This window comes from Engystomops pustulosus, chromosome 10, assembly GCF_040894005.1.
Source record: "Engystomops pustulosus chromosome 10, aEngPut4.maternal, whole genome shotgun sequence".
Classification (NCBI taxonomy): domain Eukaryota; kingdom Metazoa; phylum Chordata; class Amphibia; order Anura; family Leptodactylidae; genus Engystomops; species Engystomops pustulosus.
In genome coordinates this window covers 85,152,315-85,174,360 of record NC_092420.1, presented here as the reverse complement: position 1 = coordinate 85,174,360, position 22,046 = coordinate 85,152,315, and the positions used below count along the sequence as shown (strand labels likewise).

At 43.6% G+C, this 22,046-nt stretch overlaps 1 protein-coding gene across 1 annotated transcript; it reads right to left on the bottom strand.

Moving 5' to 3' along the window:
- Window positions 1-447: 447 nt before the first annotated feature.
- Window positions 448-15,162, bottom strand: LOC140104760 (cytochrome P450 4A4-like). The gene is made up of 12 exons (XM_072128431.1): window positions 14,901-15,162; window positions 12,854-12,998; window positions 11,485-11,529; window positions 11,218-11,345; window positions 10,596-10,720; window positions 10,057-10,208; window positions 9,469-9,575; window positions 6,598-6,788; window positions 6,305-6,438; window positions 6,120-6,184; window positions 4,750-4,832; window positions 448-1,446 (listed from the first exon to the last, which is right to left on the bottom strand). Exons 1-12 carry the CDS (start codon window positions 15,081-15,083, stop codon window positions 1,281-1,283), a joined length of 1,524 nt encoding a protein of 507 aa, XP_071984532.1. The 5' UTR covers window positions 15,084-15,162; the 3' UTR covers window positions 448-1,280.
- Window positions 15,163-22,046: the final 6,884 nt, after the last annotated feature.

Genomic DNA, 22,046 nt, shown 5'->3' with positions numbered 1-22,046 from the left:
CCTCGGTTGTCCGATGGCCACGCCCCTGATTTCTGTCGCATGAAAACCGGCGCCAATGCGCCAAAATCCGATCGCATGCGCCAAAATCCCGGGGCAATTCAGGGCAAATAGGAAATCGTCGGGAAACACGACGAAAGTGCACGATTCGGACCCTTAGTAAATGAGCCCCAATATGTTTTGGAGTGTGGGAGGAAACCGGAGGACCCGGAGGAAACCCACACAAACACAGAGAGAATATACAAACTCTTTGCAGATGGTGACCCTGGATGATTGACATTAATAGACAGACATCGTGTTCTGCTTCTCCCATACATATTGAGACACATTTACAGCTCCCGGCCCATGATGGGTTTGTGCTGACTTCCCTGGTGGCCTGAATTGGAAAGAAATTCATGTGGACATCGCTGATTTAAAAAATTAAATAATTGATTTCTCATCAAGTTTCTTATTTGGTTAACAACTTCATTTTTATTAAAGGACAGTAAACGCAATATAGTGCAACACTAGAAAAACACATAAATCTGTAAGCTTTTTTGCGGACTGAGCCTCCTATCTTTCACCTCAACAGCCAATCATCCACATATTCCTGACCATAAAATGGCTGCAGATTGAGGGTCATGTGACCTCTATCTGTCGATGAGCAATCGCCCTGCCAGGACCTTTGGATAGTACAGGCGGTCCCCTACTTAAGAACACCCGACTTACAGATGACCCCTAGTTACAAACGGACCACTGGATGTTGGTAAAATAAACAGCTATAACAGTTATCGAATGTATCTTTAATGAAGCTTTATTGTTAATCCCGGTTCTTATGACAACCCAACATTTTTAAAACCCAGTTGTAACAGAGACCAAAAAAAAATTTGCCTGGAGTTATAATTATAAAGTATAAAGTTCAGACTTACATACAAATCCAACTTAAGAACAAACCTGCAGAACCTATCTTGTACGTAACCCGGGGACTGCCAGTATTCATGAATGTAAGATCAAGGTCCTGGCAGGGCGATTGTTCATGGACAGTTAGAGATCACGTGACCCTCCATCTGCGGCCATTTTATGGACAGTAATGTCTGACTGATGAGGTAAAAGACAAGAGGCTTCTCTTTACATATCAGGAAAGCGGAACAGAACTATTACTAGATGTATATTGGTAAATTCCTTACTATCTTTACATACACATTACAAAATGCAGAGCTTCCTGTGGAGTATAAACATAAAAATTGAAGGCTTATAGGTATAAACTGGATTCTTAAAAATCCTAAATGATCAAAATTACAAAATCACAGCTTCTTCAGATTGATGTAAATCCCGTTCAAGGAGCGTAGGACTAATTGTGAGACAATTTTGGGTTCTCTCTTAGGGTCCGGACGGAGCTCAAATCTCTGTAAGGTCAAAGCGACGGCGACTTTCATTTCATTCATCGCAAAATTCTGTCCGATGCAGTTCCTGGGAGTGAGAATACACACATGTGAGGGAGAAATAGATGTAATATAGGGAATAAAAAGGTTGTACGGGCCAATAGTACCAAAGGATCCTCCAGTCGGCCCAGGCTGTTGAACAGTAATGGTCCCCAAACAGAAGGCTACACCGACTAGAGGCGATAATAAGTCGTCACTATGGTCTATAATTTATTGGTTACATTACAAAGAACTAATTTAGCCTTATTGATGTTATACATTTATCAGAAGTGTCTGAGGTAAAACTGTTCTAGTTGCCCATGGAAACCAATCAGAACTCAGCTGTAATTTTATAAACAGCTGTGGAAAAATGAAAGCTGAGCTCTGATTGGTTGTTATGGGCAACTAGAACATTTCTGCTCTTAGACACTTCTGATAAATCTTCCCATAGACAAAATGACAATCAGAGACAAAAACAGTCGGAGACGGAGACAGTCAGAGACAAATACAGCGATGTTCAGAGACAGCCACAGGCAGAGAAAAATCATATACACACATATCCTGTGTAGATAAGAGGATAATTTCCTGATGGGTGCATGGAGCCATGTCCAAAATTACCAAATGATCTACATTTTTCTAATAAATACAGTAAATATACATTTAAACAAACACTACGGGCACATGTATCATAGTTTTGTCTCTCTGAGGGGAATTTTAGAGACTTTTGGCGGCTAGTTTTTGCGCCTTATGTACGATCCTGTCTTTTTACTTGTGATACATGTTCAGTTTTTCCTATCCCGGCAAGTCGCAAATTTTGGCTTCTTTTTGAGACTTTTTGTTGCACATGACTCAAATCCACATTGACTTAATTTGGGATTTGAGGCCGTGTCCTGCATTTTTAAACACTCTAGTCACACCCCAGGGTGATGACGCCACATGAGGGTGAGGTCACACGTTGCGTTTTGATTGCGTTTTGAAACACATTACAACAGCTGATGAGAGGTGATTTGCCTAATTACATTACTGTTAACATTTGCATTTACAAAACGCACAGTAAACGCAATGTAAACACATGCATTAACCCCTTAGCGCTCTGCACCGTAGCTGTACTGCGCTGAGTCCCGCGAATAGCGCTCAGCGCAGTACAGCTACTGCGCAGAGACGATGCCGGTTCAGCGCTGCATAGCAGCGCTGCAAAGCATCAGATGATTGCTTGTTCATATCCCATGGTGGATCATGTAAAAAAATGTAAAAAAAAATGTTTTTCAATAAAAAATTACTTTATAAATCACTAAAAATGCCCATAAGCCCCAAAACATATAAAGAGACATATAACGCTCAAAAAATCATAACACAAACCTCACATATATAGTATCACCGCGTCCATAACAATCCATAGAATAAAACTAAATAACTATTGAACCCATATGATGAACGCCGTAAAAAAAAACCTTAAAAACCCGCCAAAAATTATGATTTTTACCTATTATATCACACAAAAATGCAATGAAAAGTGATCAACAAAACATATGTACTCCAGAATGATACCTTTGCAAAGAACAACATGTCCCGCAAAAAACAAGCCATCAACCAGCTCTGTAGCCAAAAACGTAACAATGTTATGCCACTTGGAAGACGGCGATGCAAAAATGATAGATTTTTCCCCACATTAGGGTTTTATTTGGCAAATTTATTAAAACATAAGAAAAAATATTCATGTCTGGTAATCGTATCGACCCATAGAATAAAGATAACAGGATTATTAGGATATACGGTGAACACGAAAAAAAAAAAGTACAAAATCCTGTACAGAATTGATGCTTTTCTACTCATGACCTCAAAAAAAGTTCCTAAATTTTCAACAATAGGTGATACCAACCCCAAAATGGTAACACTGGAAAAAGCATCTCGTCCTGCTAAAAAAATGCCGTCACATGGCCCAAATAACGGAAAAGCGAAAATTTTATAGCCTTCAAAAGGGGGCAACGAGAAAACTAAAATCCTGGCAGCTGCAGGGTGCTCCTTCCCTTCTGCGCCTCGCTGTGCCCCCATAACACAAGTAACGGCCACGTGTGGGAGGTCGCTGCACTCAGGAGAAATTGTAGAACAAATTTTATGGTGAGTTTTCTCTTTTTATCTTTTGGAAATGTGTACATTTTAGGGCTAAATGAGCGTATAACCGACAAAATTTGACCATTCTAAATTTCACCGCCATTTTGATTCAATTACTATGAAGATCTCAAGGGGTTAACAATCTTTGTAAATGCTGTTTCTGATAGTTTGAGGGGTGCAGATTTGAAAATGGGTTGGTTAAATATGGGGGTTTTTGTTGCTAAATATGTAAAATTTGATTTCAAACAGTATTTATCCCCAAAATAGTCAATTCTGAAAATACGGAAAATCGCTATTCGATTTGTAGGCCGCGTGACGTCAAAATAAATTCTCCAAACATTTCAAAAATTATGAAAATGTAAAGTAGACAAATGGGAAATGTTATTCTGCAAGTTATTTAGGTGGTAAATCGATCTGCCTGAAAACGCGGTGATTTTGAATTTCGAAAATGGCAAATCTTTCTAAAAATTCATCATTTTTTTCTTTTTTTTGTAAATAAACGCAAAACTTATCAGCCAAAATTTACCACTAAAATGAAGTACAACATGTGGGGAAAAAACAATCTCAGAATCGCTTTGATAAGTAACAGTGTTCAAAAGTTATAACCATATAAAGAGACGCAGGTCAGAATCTAAAAAATGGGACTGAGCCTTAAGCTGTAAAATGGCTGCGTCCTTAAGGGGTTAATGTTGTGTTTATATTGCGTTTGTAAACGCAAATGTTAACAGTAATGTAATAAGGCAAATCACCTCTCCTCAGCTGTTGTAATTGGGTTTGAATGCAATTAAAGCGCAATAAAATGCTATGTATGACCTCACCCTTACAATTAAGCAATATATTTTAAAAAATTGTAAATGCAAAAATGTCAGAATTTCATAATTCCAATTTATGTGTTAAAACAGGGTCCATGAAAAAAAATCCTTCCTTTGCACCTGCCCTGGACCAGGTGCAGATTTGCGCCTAAAAATAAGCTAAAATAGTGATACATAAGTGAAAAGTCACATGGAACATCTGTCACAAACAAGTCGCAAATACGACAAAAGTCGCAAAAATGAGACAATTTGCCTAGCAGAAATAATGATACATGTCCCACTATGTAGTCTGATCCTGCAGTCATCCTCCCTTCCCTTCTCTCTAGTAGAAGTAGAAAATGGACATGTAAGATATGATCAATATGCTTCCTCCTATTATCATTTACATGGTGTCTTATTATTTAGTTTCTTTCACAATTTTGCTTTACCTTCCCCCTGCAGAGAAGGGTAAGAAGGCGTGAGAGTTTCTTTTGAATGAATTTTCCGGAGAGAACCTCAGGGGATCAAACACCTGAAAAGACACGGGACATGTAATCCTTACTACAACACATACAACAGATTATGGGTTTACAAATTGTGCATAGGGCACCATTGACATATGTAATGTGCAATAGAATAGAGCTAATGAGCCCCATGGGGCTATATACTGTATGTTATTTAAAGATAAGGTGATTAAGGCTACACTTGCATCTCATTTTTTGGACAAGTTTAGCGTTAACCCCAAAAAGGGTATACGCTGAAAGTGTCCATAGACACATAGGGGGTCATTTACTAAGGGACCAAATCGCATTTTTACGTCGGGTTACCCGAATTTTACCGTTTTGTGCCGATTTTCCCTGAATTGCCCCGGGTTTTTGGCGCACGCGATCGGATTGTGGCGCATCGGCGCCGGGATGCACGCAACGGAAATGGGGGGCGTGGCCATCGGAAAACCCGTCGGATTCGTAGAAACCGCCGTATTTTTTAAAAAAATGTGTCGCTTGACACGCACTTACCTGCACCCGGCCAGGTTTGGTGAACTTCAGTGAACTCCGACAAAATGCAGCGCAGCAGCGACACCTAGTGGACATCAGGCGCACTACCTTAGTGAATCGCAGAAAGACCCGAATCCTCCACAGAGAACGCGCCGCTGGATCGCGAATGGACCGGGTAAGTAAATCTGCCCCAAACTGTTAGGCTACATTCACACGATGTATGCCCGCCGCACCGCTTCCATACAGGGCCGTGAGCCCATACAAGTGTATGGGGGACGTATATACCTCCCCCATAGGTCCATGTGAATGTAGCCTTAGACGGAGACCTCCTTTTGTCCTCTGTTTGGTGAGCATACGTAGCTTCCAACAGGAAACACAGGACTGAAAACAGAAATTGATTAAGCCATGGTGTAAAATAAAATGTAGATTATATTCAGCAGAGGCCATAAATGCCTTCGGCCAATGGATGTTTATCCATGACATCCATCCCAAGCCTCCGCTGAACATACATTGTAGGTGTTTCCGGTGATGTCACTGTCCATATATAGAGACACCATGAAGAAATCACAGCCTACTTCTGATTTCCAGCAAATACTGGGATATTTTGCAGCTCTTTGTTGTAAGTTTATGTCGGGGATCCTCCTGATATATGCTTACAATGGATTAATAAAACGAGATGTGAACACCATGCCATACATTCCCTATATCAATCCTTTCTTATAGAGATGATACCAATGATACCACTGGCCGTTGGCCAGACCCTGTTAAGTTGACAAGAAAACGACTTTGGGGAAGGGACATATGAACAGTGAGTGATCTGTTACCTCTGGGTCATCCCAAATGCTGGAGCACCTGTTGATGGCGTAGATACTGAGGAAAATATTGATTCCTGCAAACGAAAGAGACAATAATTGTTCACATATACAATGTATAATATACTGTATTATAGCATCACAACACACAGTTATATGTGTGTCACAAAAACAGAATTATGAATTAGATAATTGACCTTTGGGAAGGCTCCGTCCATCACAGAAGGTGATTGGCTCTTTAAGTTCCCGGGCAATTTCTGGTACAGGCGGGTAGAGGCGCATGCTCTCCTTAATACACATGGTGGTAAATGGCAGCTTACTCAGATCTTCCCTGGAAAACACAATACAAAAACATAACTTTATGAAATGCAGATAACCATAAGGATGGGTAAATTGCACCCCATAGCCATGTGCCATACATGTACTATAATAAAAGTCTGTGAAGGTGCTATGGGTCTCCTGGTAAATTATAGAAATTAGATCCTCTCACCATTCCACTGTAGTCCTCTCCCCCAGGACGTCTCTGATCTCCTCCCGGCATTTCTCCTGGTATTCGGGGTATTTAGCCAAACAATACAAGGTCCAGGAGATGCCACTGGCCGTTGTGTCGTGTCCCTCAAACATGAAGGTGTCCACCTCAGCCCGGAGGTCTTCATCACACAGACCCTGACCATTCTCATCCTAATATTAATTTTAAAAAAATTCCATATTATGCCTTAACATGAACAATTAAGATGCCTATTTATAAACACATCCACCTTGACTATATCACATGTAGATCAGAGTAGAAAAGTCGTTATCCCTGGTAAAGTTGATGCTTTCACTGTAAGTTTACATATCCTGAAACTAAGGGGCTCTAATGCTGTTATTAATAGAGGCAAATCTAGTATACAGCATCTGTGTATACTACAGTTATCAGTGTACTGAACACTTCACTTTCTTAAGAGAATTCCGCCCATGGCAACAGGGTGGGCCAGTCGTCCTGTCGGGCGGAGTCAATATGGCGGAGATAAGAGCCCAGGGTCTGATTAAGCCTCTCAACTTGTCTGTTGGACAGCAGATGGTACGCAGGTGCAGGGAGCTGCAACCACGGAAGACCCAACAGGAAGGAAGACGTGGACCAGGTAGCATATATAAAGACAGTCTCTGTTTATGTAGTGCTCTATCTTGCAGGAACAAAGGCGTTGTGCGGTACCGGACCAGATTGGAGAGGATTTAGGCACTGACAGAGAAGATGACCAGGGGTTTCTCGAGGCGGACCAGAGGGAAATGATGCTCGGAGACCAGAGCAGCATCCATGAAGTTTCCTGCATAACCAGAGTCCAAGAAGGCAGAAACCTGGAACTGGCTACCTGTGCCAGAGCTGAGCAGAACGGCAATGTTCAGCCGTGGAGAAGCTTTGTTCTCACCTAGGGACGGACGCTTCTCCCAAGAACCCTAGAAGCGTGCGTTTCCTGGAAGCTGGGGACGGAGTGGACAGGTCAGAAGGAAGTGTTCCGGGCTGGCACAATAGAGGCAGAGGTTCTACTAATCTACTAACGTTTCTGGGAAGACAGCCGAGCTCTGTCCACCTGCATCGGTTCCTCTGCAGCTGTCACGGCAGGTGGCCAGCTCCATTAACTGGATATCAATCTGAGTGGACAGAGAGATAAGATCACCCAGAGTAGTCAGCAATTCACGTGCAGACAGCGCGTCTTTAACTTGTCCCTAAAGTCCCTTTTTAAAGGTCGCAATCAAGGCTGCATCTTTCCAGGCTAGCTGAGAGGCCAAAGTACGGAAGTGAACCACATAGTCACTGACAGATGAGTCCCCTTGACGCATCTTCAGCAGTGCAGTCTCAGCTGAAGACGCCCGTGCAGGTTCCTCAAAGACAGACCGGAACTCAGCGATGAAGGAGGTAATGTCAGCATGGAGCACTGGATGATAAAGCTCCTGCACAACTTGGGATCCTCATCATACTTAGATGGCATGGAAAGTCTCAGCCTAGGTTTAGCGGCAGGCAGGCAGACCGGAGTAGCAGGAACTTGATGCTGAGTAGCCATCAATTGCTGCAACTTGGCGGTGACTTGTCCAAGCTGTTCACCTTCCGTGGCAATCTGCTGGGACTGCTGGACAAAAATGGTAGTAAGATCAGCCAGAAGTAAGATCAGGACCTTGGCTGGGTCCATGGCCGGATCTTACTTTCAGGCTTCAGGGATAGTGGACCCCTTGGACCACCGCGGACGATGACGTAAGCCGACACCTGGGACCGGAATCTAAGTGGCACACAGTGCTGCAGTGTGGTACCACTAGGTCGTTCCACAGGTACGACTTTGTCCGTGATGGCAGCCAAGGCGAGGTACACAAACATTAAGCAGGATCGTAGTCGGGGACAGGAAGGAGGTCAGGATGGGCAGCACTGTGCCAGAGTCAGGGACATAGCAATAGGTCAAGGCAGGCGGCAGAGGAGCGTAGTCAGCAACGGGACTGTGGTCACAATGGGAAATCACAAAAACAGCACCATGGCCATGAGACAAAGCTTTCTCTAAGGCAAAAGGCACAAAGATCTGTTAGGGAAGACAGGAAGGGGCTGAGAATTTTTCAGAATTGGCAGCCAGTCAGCGCCAATTATCGGCGCACTGGCCCTTTTAATCTCTAGAAACCGGCATGTGCACCCTAGGAGGCGGTCACGCGCCCGCCAGACCACGCACCCAGCGTGGCAACGCGGAGAGGTAAGCACAGTGGCGGGGGTCCGGGGCAAACTTCAGTAACATTTTCAATACTTTTTCCCTCTGTAATTTTTTCCCTCATTATTACACTTCAGTTAATTTATGGACATCTATTGCTTTATTTCTTTGCCAGTATGGACTGGACTGATTGTTACTGACGTCTGGTGAGAGGTTCTAGACAATAGCACCTTCATGAATTGACAATTGGTGATGTGTTGAATACTTATTTGATCTAGTGAAAGGCAAAATACATCCCCATCAGGGTTGCTGCCAATCCTATAGTGTGGAAAAAATACTCCTTCCCGACTCCAAAAATGGCAGCCAGAATAATTCTCTGATCAATGTCCCATCCAATAGTTCCCATACAAACTCAAGAAATGCTTGCTAGAAGGGTTTCTCCCACCAAGAGAACTAAAATAATAATAGCTGCTCCAATTCACCTGCCATTACTTGAGGATGTCTTCTCTGGCCAAGTATGAAGATGTTGTATTACACGACATCCATTCACATGAAAGAAGATCGTGTGATACACAACCACAACCAAGAGCACTCCCACTTTATAATATAATGGGATTCCCATTGGAGGACCCACTTTATATGATCATTAGCCCTGAAAGGGTTTGCATTGCATCGCATATATTTTTGTACCCTACCTTAGCGCAGAGGAGGATATCAAGGAAGTCCAAATGTCTCTTCTTCTGGATCTTTTCCAGTTCCATCTCATTCTTGAGGGATTGTTTCCTCTCTTTAATGACTTTATCTAGAAATAAATACATTGCATTTAGAGTTTAATTCCCCCTATAAACCTAATACATTAGATCATTGTTGGCTGGACCTCCAGATTGGGGCAGAACAATTCATCCATCTTACATGTATGAGGATGACCGGACCTTCCCCCTTAAGCCAGATGTTAGGAGGAAAGAATCTAGGGGTTGGATTTCAGCATCTGGTAGATGTTTTTGGCCCCTTTCTCAGCTATCGAAAGAGTTTGACCAGAGTCTGACCCATTACTAAAGGAGTAGGTATTGAAATTACACATGAGCTTTAGCTATTTTGTTGGATCTACTGTTTGGCTGTCCTTTCTCTTATGTCATTAGGAACCTTAGTTGACCTAATAACAACATAACAAAGTCCAATCTATTATATTTATCTGTAACTTCAGAGTTCAAGATTAATAAAAACACAATTTTCTCATTAAATCATCTGTAACTACAACTCCCATCATGTCTTGTAGCACTCACCCGTGTGCTCGTGTGCCGTCTTCAAGGCTTTGCGGAATCGGTAGCCATGAGGACTCAGGTGGAAAATCAGATCATTATGATACGGGATAAAGTAGAACCTGTGGTCCACCAGACGTGACAGCTCGTAGACAGCTTTGATGTAGGGGCTCTCACTGTAGGGGGACATCAGAAAGTTATACTTTTAACGAGATCTAATATACTTGGGGTTGTAGACCCATTGTAAGTTCTTCATTGTCATTGTTTGACGGCTCCTTGTGGCCAAAGTTGAGTGTCAACTAATAGACTCTAATGTCTATCCTTACAGGACTATTGAGTCTGCATTGCTCAGACTCCCTCTTATTAGTAGAATGGGAGCCCCAAACCACCATTCTGGCGGGGATTGACTTGGGTATTGGTCATGCATACAAACTCCATGGAATCTCTAAAGGATTGAGGACAATACAGTAGCTGAGCTCAATTCTTAGTTTTCTTTACATTCCCACCTATTTGTCCATAGAATATCATTGTTATTTTACGTTGTTTAGCTGAATGTTACCTACCTGTCCTGCTGGCAGCTGCTGTGACTACTAAAGGCACATTTCATGATGGAGTCCAGGGTCATGAGGCTGACATGATGGAAAAGCTCCACTGGGTTCTCATCTGGGAGTTGACGTTCCCATTTGTCCTAAAACAATAAGAATCTATGAAATATGTCTCCGATGTGAATATTCAGGCATTATGGTACATGTACAGTACTATGGGAATAAACTTGGATCTGTTCTATACTTGCGGTTACCTCTACTACAATGTCGGGACTGGGGTCAGCTTCAGGTTTCAAGAGGCCCCTTGGTGACAGAACCTCAGTAGACCCCTTTGCAGTGAACTGATGTGGAGGCATTAAAAATTCTGAAACTACAACAGTCTCCTGTTCCCTAGTTTATCATACCAATCAGCCCCCACTTTGGTTACTTTATATAAGTCCCCCTCACACCCTATCGATTCATTAGAGACAGCCCCCTCTCCCCAATGGATTCCTTATGTACAGCCCTCCTAACCCCCATAGGTTCTGTATGTACAGCATTCTGTGGGGCCCCCCAGCAGCTCTGGACCCCGGCACTTGCCCAGGTATGCCCAGTGCTGATACTGGCCCTGGTTGAGAGATTTATAATAACGTATAATTACCAGCATGATGGTGACACAGTCGGACATCAGTCTGACATACGGCCTCAGGACATCGTAATGGAATCCCGGGGTCAGCAACCTACGGTGTTGGAACCACTTCTGTCCCGACAACACGAGGAGCCCCTTCCCTAAGTGTCACAAATGGTAAAAATGGGTTTGGGGAGGATTTCTATAGACGTGTTCCATAGACATGAGGCATGGTAGAATATTCAGCAATCCTCCACTATCTACAGACACAGCGATAGGTTTTTGTTCTGAATTACATACCGATCCATGGAGTAATAAAGTAGTAGCCAAAGTCATCCTTTGGATCTGTAGGAAAAGAGGAAGATTTTGAAACTTTGAAAGGAAAACCTAAATATGCTCCATGATGAGACCTCATGAAGCCAATGATAGCTGCATAATCTATGCAGGTACACTTCTAGCTTTCATCTATGTAGTATCTCTTGTTTGGTGGAGACCTAGCTGCTGTGACTCACAGCTCTATCTTCCCTCCGCGTAGACTTATATGTAATTACTTGGACAATAAATTCTGCCGAGATTTCAGATTGAAAAACAGATTCGGGGATTCTTATGTCTGTGACAGCACCATTCTCAGGCAGTGATATGAGACTGAGGAAACGCTGATTTTGTCTCTGCATTTTATTTTATTTTTTTGTGTGAACATGGATTGCTGGTTGTTTAAGAGTTGATTGCACCCATATCCTCCTACAGTTTGCTCTGGTCTAGCAATGATAATCTATGGTGACTGACAGAGCTATAGTCCAATCAGCCTGAAGCCAGGGTTCCCATAAGTGTTCTGCTCACATTCAGTCCACTGAGTTCACCGCAGGTCATAGTTTTTCTTGACCTGCTCCTTACCTTGTGAGAAAGTCTCTGCTTGTTGTATTTCAGGGATTTCAAACTTGGCTCCTGTTTAGACCATACTCCTTCTGTGTGGTTTTTGTATTGTGTTGTTATCTCTGTTGTAACCTGGCTTGTTGACTATTCTTTTGTGTTTTTGTTCTTTTACGAGTTTGCACTTTGGCGTAGGAAAGGAACGCACCCAGATACTGGCCACAATTATGGGTGGAATGAGTAAGTAGGTAGGGCTTGTTTGGGGGGCTTAGCATCAGGGCTCACTTTTTTGTTTCCTCAATGTCCCTTTCATTACATTGTGAAGGTGGGTGGATGATAAGAGTCAAAAGTAAACTGAGAAAGAAGCAATTTTCTCTTAGAAGATTTCTTTTATTTACTTGCGATATAGAATTCCGCAAACTTTGGGGAAAGTTGGTCACACTACAGGTGAAACTAGGACACTGCTTTAACCAACTGCAGGGCAGGGCTTCAAGGGGAGGAGCATAACACTGATAGTCAATGAACCCTGACCCCTTCACACCCACTTAGTAGTAAAAAACTGATTATATTTTTGTGATTTTATCTAAAGTCCTTTGAGTTTCACTGTGACATTAAATGGGTTCTCCCAGACTATAACAATTAGTCTATCTATAATTTGATAATTGATGGACTGGCCTTCAAGACCACGATCGACTCAGAAGTAGTTTACATGGCTGCGGCCTGGTACTACAAAACTCCACAAAATAAATACATTGTGACGTGTATGAGTTACCAGCAAATCTTCATCAGGGGCTCTTACCTTGTCTGGACAGGATAGCCTTTGCATAATCCGGGTGGCACACCATCAGTCCTGCATTAAACTTTCCCAACCATAACGGAAAGGCGTATGGATATTGTTCTGCATAACGAACCACTACCTCAAAATCATTGCCATCTTTAAGGAACTGTGGTAGAATATAGAAAAATTGGTAGTCAACACTGAGACATTCTCAATCAACAGCAATGGATATGGTTTAGTGAAGGTGCCCATGACCATAAGAAGAGAAAAACAAAAACAAACATACTGAGGACAGCCCCTCGGGGATATAGATCCAGTTTAGACTCCCCTGCTGTACAGGTGCTCACCTGAAGGCCACTTGGTAAAGGCACATTGACTGCAAAGGTAAAAATAAAAGAAACAAACTCTGTGCAGCCTCACCAGTCACGGGCACGGACCAAACCTGAGGCTCACGGGGTACAAGCAGCATAAAGAAGAGCCAACTCCAGCACTCATGGACGGATTCTTCAATATTCTTCTTTTTATTGACTAAAAGCCATCATCCAGCACAACGTGACGTGTACAAAAACATAAAGCAGATTGACGCATTTCGGGGATCTTAAAAGGTATATAAAGGTAGATCGGGTGGTAGGTGAAGATAGGTGATGATAGCCCTTTTAAGGGCTACTCCTTACATCCCCACATTTTTCTGATAACTTTTATTCTCGTAATATGTAAATTTTGTAAAGAGGTTACTGGGGTGTGGAGTAGCCGGAGCTGAGGTTACACGGCGTGGCTCCTCCACGCCCCAGTAGTCTCTTTGTTCCTCCTGCCCTCATCTGACGAACCTGCTGTCTGCGCATGTGCAGAACAGCAGGCCCGCGTCTGTGCAGCTCCTGCTGTTTGCGCATGTGGAGACGGCAGGTGCGTCGGGCGAGGGTGCGCAGCTACGAGGAGCTGCGCGCTGAAAATTTCAGGTAGTAGGAACAAGGAGGCTACTAGGGCGTGGAGTAGCCACGCCGTGTAGCCTCAGCTCCAGCTACTCCACGCCCCAGTAGCCTCTTTACTAAATTTACATATTACGAGAATAAAAGTTATCAAAAAAGTGCGGTGACGAGAGGATTTGTCCTTAAAAGGGCTATCCTCATGTCCTATTGATCCACCTACCACCCGATCTACCTTTATAGGTAAATTCGTAGTGGTAGGTTCCCTTTAAACCTTAGTCTTGATCTCAATATGATTATGATAACTAGTCTTTCAACTGAGGAAGGGTCTATAGACTCGAAACGCGTTATCTCCAGATTTATAATGTGATAATATTTTTGTATACGTTTTAATAACTTACTACTGTTTAATTGGAGACTAGTTGGTGGATTATATTCTCTGTGACGAACCTCCGTCCAAGGTGATTGCACCAACTTGTTCTCTATTATTTTTTTTTTTATTTCCTTGATCCATTAACAGTCGAAACGCGTCAGATTTTGGATGAACCAGCTATTTATGTTATGGTCATCCTATCCCCAATCACAGAATAGCTATATTAACCTACACACTGGCTACTACACTGCATGTAGTCTGATAGTTTGTGAACCAAGAAGGGGAATACATAAGAGTCAACTATTAGTAGTTACAATAAAGATACTAGATAAGTAAAAAATACACAGGGATGTAAAGGTAGGTTAAGGGGCAAATTTGCAAATGAAGTGTGCATTAGCTCTCTAAGCTATGGCAGGAAAGTATGAGACAGATTATCAGACTGAACACAACCCAAGACCTATAAATAGATTGTAATACAACAGTGAAAAATGTACGTGGGTGATTTTAGGACAGATGCATATAGTACAGATTTGTGCCCATACACCACACAGAGTCCATACAAGTTTGTATTATGGTACAATAGAGCGAAGAAACAATAAAATCACAAATTTTGGTTGACATTACTGTAACATATTGTATTTATTCTAAAATATTTAACAGGTGATTGTTTCTGGGATTTTTGGAAATTTTGCCAATAAGAAGAACTTTTTCGTGGATGTGCCAAAAGAACCCCCCCCCCCATGGTCTACGTCGTACATCACACATCTCTTACCTCATGGGAATTACCATACAGCCAGTGACGCTTAGGACCTTTAAAGGGCCTCAGGGCTTTATCCAGTTGCCTCCATGTCAGGAAGAGTTTAGAGGCTTTTACCAGCACATAAAGGAGCCCGAGCCAGAGCACCCAGGACCACAGATCAGGGACACCCAGTCCATAGAGTACAGGAGGTGACATGACGGGTGCAGCCTGAGCTCTGCTACACGGGGCGGATTGTTATGCTTCTCGGATCCCACAGTTTATTAGGACATTAAGAGGAGGAGGAAGGGGAGGAGGAGGATGGGGGAACGTTAGAGGGAGGGAAGGACCAAATGTTTGCTCAGTAAAACCTGGAGCCAAAAACTGTTATTCAGTTTGTACAAAGTAACTTTTACAATCAAAAAGTAATTATATCAACAAGTATTAGCAAGTCACAGCGTAGTAGGATATCATCCAAAGCCTCAACTACTGGGATCCCTGCCACGTGTATAAGTAAGGTGGATCCGCAAGACGTGTGAATTCCCCCTGTGTGACGCTTCCTCTGTGTTAGTGCACAGTATGGGTACTGTATAGTACGGCCTTATAACTTGTATGGCTATTGCACTGCCTTATATTTTGTATGGGTATTGTGCTGTCTTATAACTTGTCTTATAACTATTGTACGGCCTTATTACTTGTATAGATATTTTACCCATACTTGTATGCCTATTGTATGGCCTTATAACTTGTATGCCTATTGTATGGCCTTATAACTTGTATGGCTATTGTACACCCCTATAACTTGTATGCCTATTGTATGGCCTTATAACTTGTATGGCTATTTTACACCCCTATAACTTGTATGGCTATTTTACACCCCTATAACTTGAATGGCTATTTTACACCCCTATAACTTGTATGGCTGTTGTACGGCCCTATAACTTGTATGGCTATTGTATCGCTTTATAACTTGTATGGCTATTGTATCGCCTTATAACTTGTATGGCTATTGTATCGCCTTATCACTTGTATGGCTATTTTACACCCATATAACTTGTATGGCTATTTTACACCCATATAACTTGTATGGCTATTGTACGGCCCTATAAATTGTATGTGTATAGTACGGCCTTATATTTCATATGATTATTGTTCTGGCTTATAACTTGTGTGGGTATTGTATGGCCAACATAACCTCATGGGCATTACCATACAGCCAGTGACGATTAGGACCTTTGAAGGGCCTCAGGGCTTTATCCAGTTGCCTCCATGTCAGGTAGGATTTAGAGGCTTTTACCAGCACATAGAGGAGCCCGAGCCAGAGCACCCAGGACCACAGATCAGGGACACCCAGTCCATAGAGTACAGGAGGTGACATGACGGGTGCAGCCTGAGCTCTGCTACATAGTGCTGGATTGTTATGCTGCTCGGATCCCACAGTTTCATAAGAAACAAAGAGGAGGAGGAGAATGGGGGAACGTTAGAGCGAGGAAATGACTAAGTAAAACCTGGAGCCAAATACATTTTTCTGTTTGTACAAAGTAACTTTCATCATTTAAATGTTATAATATGAACAAATGTTAGCAAGTTACAGAGTATATAGGATATCATCCAAAGCCTCAACTACTGGGATCCCTGCCATGTGTATAAGTAAGGAGGATCTGCAAGACGTGTGAATTACCCCTGTGTGACGCTTCCTCTGTGTTAGTGCACTCTTGTATGGGTATTGTACGGCCTTAAATAATGTATAGTTATTGTGCGGCCTTATATAATGTATAGTTATTGTACGGCCTTAAATAATGTATAGGTATTGTACGGCCTTATATGATGTATAGTTATTGTGCGGCCTTATATAATGTATAGGTATTGTACGGCCTTATAACTCCTATAGGTATTGTATGACCTTATATAATGTATGGGTATTGTACGGCCTTATATGATGTATGGGTATTGTATGGCCTTATAACTCCTATAGGTATTGTACGGCCTTATATAATGTATGGGAATTGTATGGCCTTATAACTCCTATAGGTATTGTAAGGCCTTATATAATGTATATGTATGGGTATTATATGGCCTCATATCTTGTACGGGTTTTGTATGTGTCACTCATGCCCCCGTGATCCGTGACATGGCGCACCCTTGCCCCTCTCCGTGGCGCTCCACCCCCTGGCCTGCACTCACCTCTCCACGCTCCTGCTCCCATCTCGGCTAGTACGGCTTTAATACATTTAGCACATCTACAATATAAGTCTAGCACTGCTCTCTAATGATAAGTGGATCTGAACACACGTCATTACTTGGGATCCGGGTCCGTGTTCAGGAAAACGTACAATGCTGCCAATCAAGCAACTTCCAGCCACTTAGCAATCACAAGTATATCCTCTGTAGGCATGCCTGTGATTGGCTGAGCTGGACATGTGACTCTGCTGTAAAAGAGAAGGGTCATCTGTCCAGACTTATCATAGGGTCACTCAGCTAAGCAGGGACTTGTAAGACAGCAGTCATTGCCCTTTTCAGGGCACTGGGGTTTATAGAAGGGGTTCCTTAATTAGGAACAGGCAGGTGGAAATCTGAAATAATTGCTCTTATAAGTGCACTGCGAATAATTTCATCAGCGCAGGGATATTCTTACCGATTATTCAGGATTTTACAGCAGTAATGTTTACACAAGCAATAGTTGGCACTCTCTGCAAATGTAAAACTTAGGTTTTTTTTATTTGAAAAAAACGACCACCATGAGGGGTCTAAATAGCAGGGATCAATGTAAAGGAGTTGCTTTGCACTACACAGAGCGTTCATCTTGCCTAGTTAAGACCATTGCTGCTATTGAGTTAGAGCACCCCCCGAATATCAAGTCACTGCCTCAAATGTACTAAGGCCCACAAGGAATTTCTCAGAGATCAGATTATTGATAGCGCCCCTGACTATACTATACGAATTATACAGCAATACTTTCAAAGACCAGACCTGATTATTAGCATGTTCTGCATCATCCATAAAGATCGTGAAGATCCTGTCTCTGTATAGTATTCAGCCACAGAAAAGTCAAAAATCCTAATCAATCACACTTTATGTGCAAAGTTATTCCTGTCAGAGAATATTGCTTTTTATACCTAGTTCAAAAAAGCATGGTCAGAGAATATTGCACTTTAATTTAAGGTTCAGAAAAGTGTGCTCAGTGAGAATAGCGACTTTCCCAGTAAGGGCCAGGGATTTTGGGTAAGATGGGTCAAACTTCTGCTGGGCTGGTGTGGACAACAGACAACAGAAGCAGCAGAGGGAACCACAAGCGTTTCCATGTTTTTTTCTTTTTGTGTCATCCACTGCAGCTCACGTTTTGTTTGATGGGGCCATACACGTGGTTCTCAGATTGTTGTTTGCTACAGGGACTGTTGCCCCAAACCCCTGAGGACGCCACGTTAGGTGGTGAAACATGTTGGGGGGGGGACAATAGGTTTTAGCACAGAGACAGAGAGGAACCTAATGGAATAGAGAGTCAGGTCAGGCTCTAATACGGAAGACAAACACCTAAGAGAGGTAGCTCAGAGAGAGGAGGGGAAAAACAGCAGGTATGGGATACCGCAGATGGATGCAGTGGGATGTATGCATGTGCAACACCCTCGCCGATGCAAGGCAGAGGAGTGGTTGCGAATACGTCCCACCATGTAGCTTGCAGCCTGTGTAGGGTCTAGTCAGCCCCACAGCATGTCACTACATCACACTACATAGTCCTTATAGGACACAGGGGAACATTGCAGTGGTAGATCCTGCCTGGTAAGGCAGGAGTTAACTGTTTTATGTGATGTCATATGTGTCAGCCAATCACATGTGTTACACCTTATGCCTGTGAGCTGAGAGGTAATTGGAGGAGCAGCCACCACCTGACCAGTGGGAGTAATAAAACCCCTGGCCAGGAATGTTCTAGAGAACACTTCTAGTAGTCAGTCAGACCTAGGAGTCTGCAGAAGCAGACTGGAGTCACTCCAGTACAGACTCTGCGGAGTCTGAGCAGCTAGCATACCAGATCTGAGCAGGAAGAGCCTAGCCCCTGCCTGAAGAGTGGAACTAATAGCTAGTTAGTGAGGAAAGGGGTATCATCCTACTTTCAAGGGTGATACCTGAAGCAATCCAGGATAAAGCTGAAGCATCCTTCCAGGACACAGCTACCTCCCAGCCTGCCATCGCATCCAGGCTGGTGATCTACATCCTGTGGCTCCCTCCAAGTACCTCTCCAGTACTCCACCATTCTGTTAAAGGCACGTTGCTGATGTTCCTGTCGGTTCCAATAAAGAACTGTAAGTGTTTCTGTTCAACCTCTGCCTCTGTCTGGTCCCTGCTACTCCGGCTGTCACCATCACGGGCACCCTGTCCACTACACAGAGGCTCATACTCTAGACACCAAAGGGTTGCCCCAGGGAGATCCGCTATAGCAGCCTCTCCCTCATCATTTCTTGCCAACACCACCCTGCTGGAGACCTGCCAGGCTGTAGGACAGCCCTCCGGTTCCCCATACCAAGCACCGTGACACAAGCGTGCTTAGGCCGCAACCGCCAGCCACTGAGGTACTGTGGGCCCCGGCTTACTCCAGGCCCCAAGAAAAAGGCTAGGCCCCGGTGGGGGATGTTGCACATGGTGTGAACTACCCTACCCCAATCCTAAATTTTCCCCTACCCTACTAATACCCTCTGTTTGAAAGCTGACCAGAATGAAAGACTAATACTAATCAAAGCATCCTGAAAGGAATGTGATAGATCAACAAGCCAAAACAGGTTAACCTCCAGATCTCTGATAATTTTAGACAACCAAATCGGGTCAGAAACATCGTTCATTCACACACTTTTTGTCTTTTCACTCTATATTTTTAATGCATGAGAATTAAAAGTTAAATTTTAAAGAGCAAAAAAGGGTTTAAGCGGCCGAGTGGCCCTATTCTGTCTTATATCTACAGGGACTGTTGGCACAGAATGCCAATGACACATTTAGCCTTTTGAACATTGCTGTAAAGAAATCCTGTGGCAGGGAGATGGTTGGTGGTAGCAGGACACGTCATGGCTATGGGCTGCTTGATGCGCCTTTCCACTCTTCCGCAGCTTCTGCTGCCTACCTCGGAACTATCATTGCTTTTGAGCCATGTTGGGTCTAGGACAGTGATGGCGAACCTTTTGGAGACCGAGTGCCCAAGCTACAACAAAAACACACATATATGTGGCAAAGTACCAAAATGACAAAGAGTAACTTATTGATCCTTGCTGTATCACAGGTTTTAATCGTATACAATAGAAAGATGGGGAAAATTGTATTGTAGCTTTTCTCCAGGGTCCCCTGAAGAGGAAGAATCAGGGGAGCCAGGGCAGGAGCTTCAATGACAATCCATCTCTATCCACATCTTCTCGCTCTTCCTGTAGTTCTGGCAGCCAAGGATGTTGCTTTAAAATAGCACTGGGCATGGCACTTTCTGGTCTGTATTGGACCACAGAAGAAAGTCTTGAGTCCTATCTGGCAAACTGTGTTGGGTTGAAGGCCTGGGTGCCCACAGAAAGGGCTCTGAGTGCCACCTCTGGCACCCGTGCCATAGGTTCGCCACCACTGGTCTAGGACATGGTCATCACCTTAGATCTTATTCTACCAATCTCTCACTAATGCCCTCCTTGTCAGGCTCCACATTGTAGAAAGCCAACACTTTGTTTTCATCAAAATCATGGTAGATGTCCTGCGGCGGTCAGCTGTCCACATCCTCATTCTCCAACACAAGTTGTTGGGAATCTTGCAACTTGGGCAGGGCAGGTGGCTGGACCATGGAATTCCAGGAAGGAGAGTTATAAAAGAGCATTAGTGACTGCTCCACAACCTGTGGCTGAGAAGTCCCTGCTGGTTTGAATGGAGATGAGGTGGAGGGCTTTGCGCAAAAGAGGTGGGGCAGGTTGATGACAATCCAATGAGGCAATTTTTGCGATGTAATTAACCAATGCCTTAACTTCGTCTGGCCTCTCCCTTCTGGGAATACACCCGCAGTACTTGATACTGCCTTAAAAAGGCCACTTATTTCAAATTTCTAGCTGCCCCTCACTGTCATTCTAGTTTCCTTCTCCACCACAGAGAGTGCTGGTAGGGTCTACACATCACCACCCATACTGTCTTCTACTGCTGTGACATTAACAGCATTTTTTTGTTTCTTCTTATCTTCTTCTTATTTTTTATTATTTCTTTGTTTATTTTTTTATGTTATGTCATTTTTTCAATTGCCTTGTTATTCTCACCATTTCCCAGCCCCCTAGCCTGTCAGGGTTCGGGGTCAGTGGACCCTCTGGATCACTGCGGGAGATGGTACTAGCCGACACCTGGGAACGGAATCTAAGTGGCACCTGGTCTTCACCAGAGCCTGCCGCAAAGCGGGATGGTCTTGCTGCGGCGGGGTGCCACCAGGTCGATCCACAGGTTGACTAGCCCACGGTGGCAGCCAAGGGTACAGTACCGAATCGTAATTCAGGCTCGTGGTCAGAAGCAGGCTTGTAGTCAGGGCAAGCAGCAGAGATGCAAGGTCAAAGTCCAAATCCGGAGTCAGCAACGGTAAATCACGCAGGAACGGGAACGGAAACACAGGAACGGAACGGAATGAAGGAAGCTTTCTCTTCTCACCATGAAGTTCAAAGATCCGGCATGGAATGATGGGAACAGCCGGACTTTAAGGAAAACCCGGAAGTAGCCAGCGGCAATCAACAGTGTGCTGGCCCTTTAAATCTTCGAGTGCCGGCGCGCTCTCTAGGGAGCAGGTACATGCGCGGCCTAGCCTGGACGGAAGCAGGATCTTGGAGAGGTAAGTGAGGGCTGGGGGTGCTGTGCCACCAAGATGGGCACCTGAGACATGGATCGCGGGGGCACCCGTAACATAGCCCTTATTGGCCCCATTTTATAGCAATTGTAGGTGTTAAAATCCATTGACTTCATTGTTTTCAACTGAACGTCCAGGTCCCGAACCGAATTTTGTTGTGAAATTCAGACAAATTTGTTGAACCCAAATTTTGACCAACTCGATCATCTCTACTTCTGTCCACTGCTATTGGTTTTCAGCAATTTGTGCATCTTTTAAAGAAGATCCCCCATCCCCATCATAACTGACCGAATGGTGTAACAATCAAAAATGTTACAGAATGAACTCAATGGAGTACATTCACTTACCCG

Coding starts and splice junctions, on each gene's coding strand:
- LOC140104760 (XM_072128431.1), bottom strand. CDS start 15,083: ATGTCACCTCCTGTACTCTATGGACTGGGTGTCCCTGATCTGTGGTCC. Junction 11,346..11,484: donor CTTTATTACTCCATGGATCG/GTATGTAATTCA, acceptor TGTGACACTTAG/GGAAGGGGCTCCTCGTGTTG. Junction 6,185..6,304: donor TGGACGGAGCCTTCCCAAAG/GTCAATTATCTA, acceptor TTTCGTTTGCAG/GAATCAATATTTTCCTCAGT.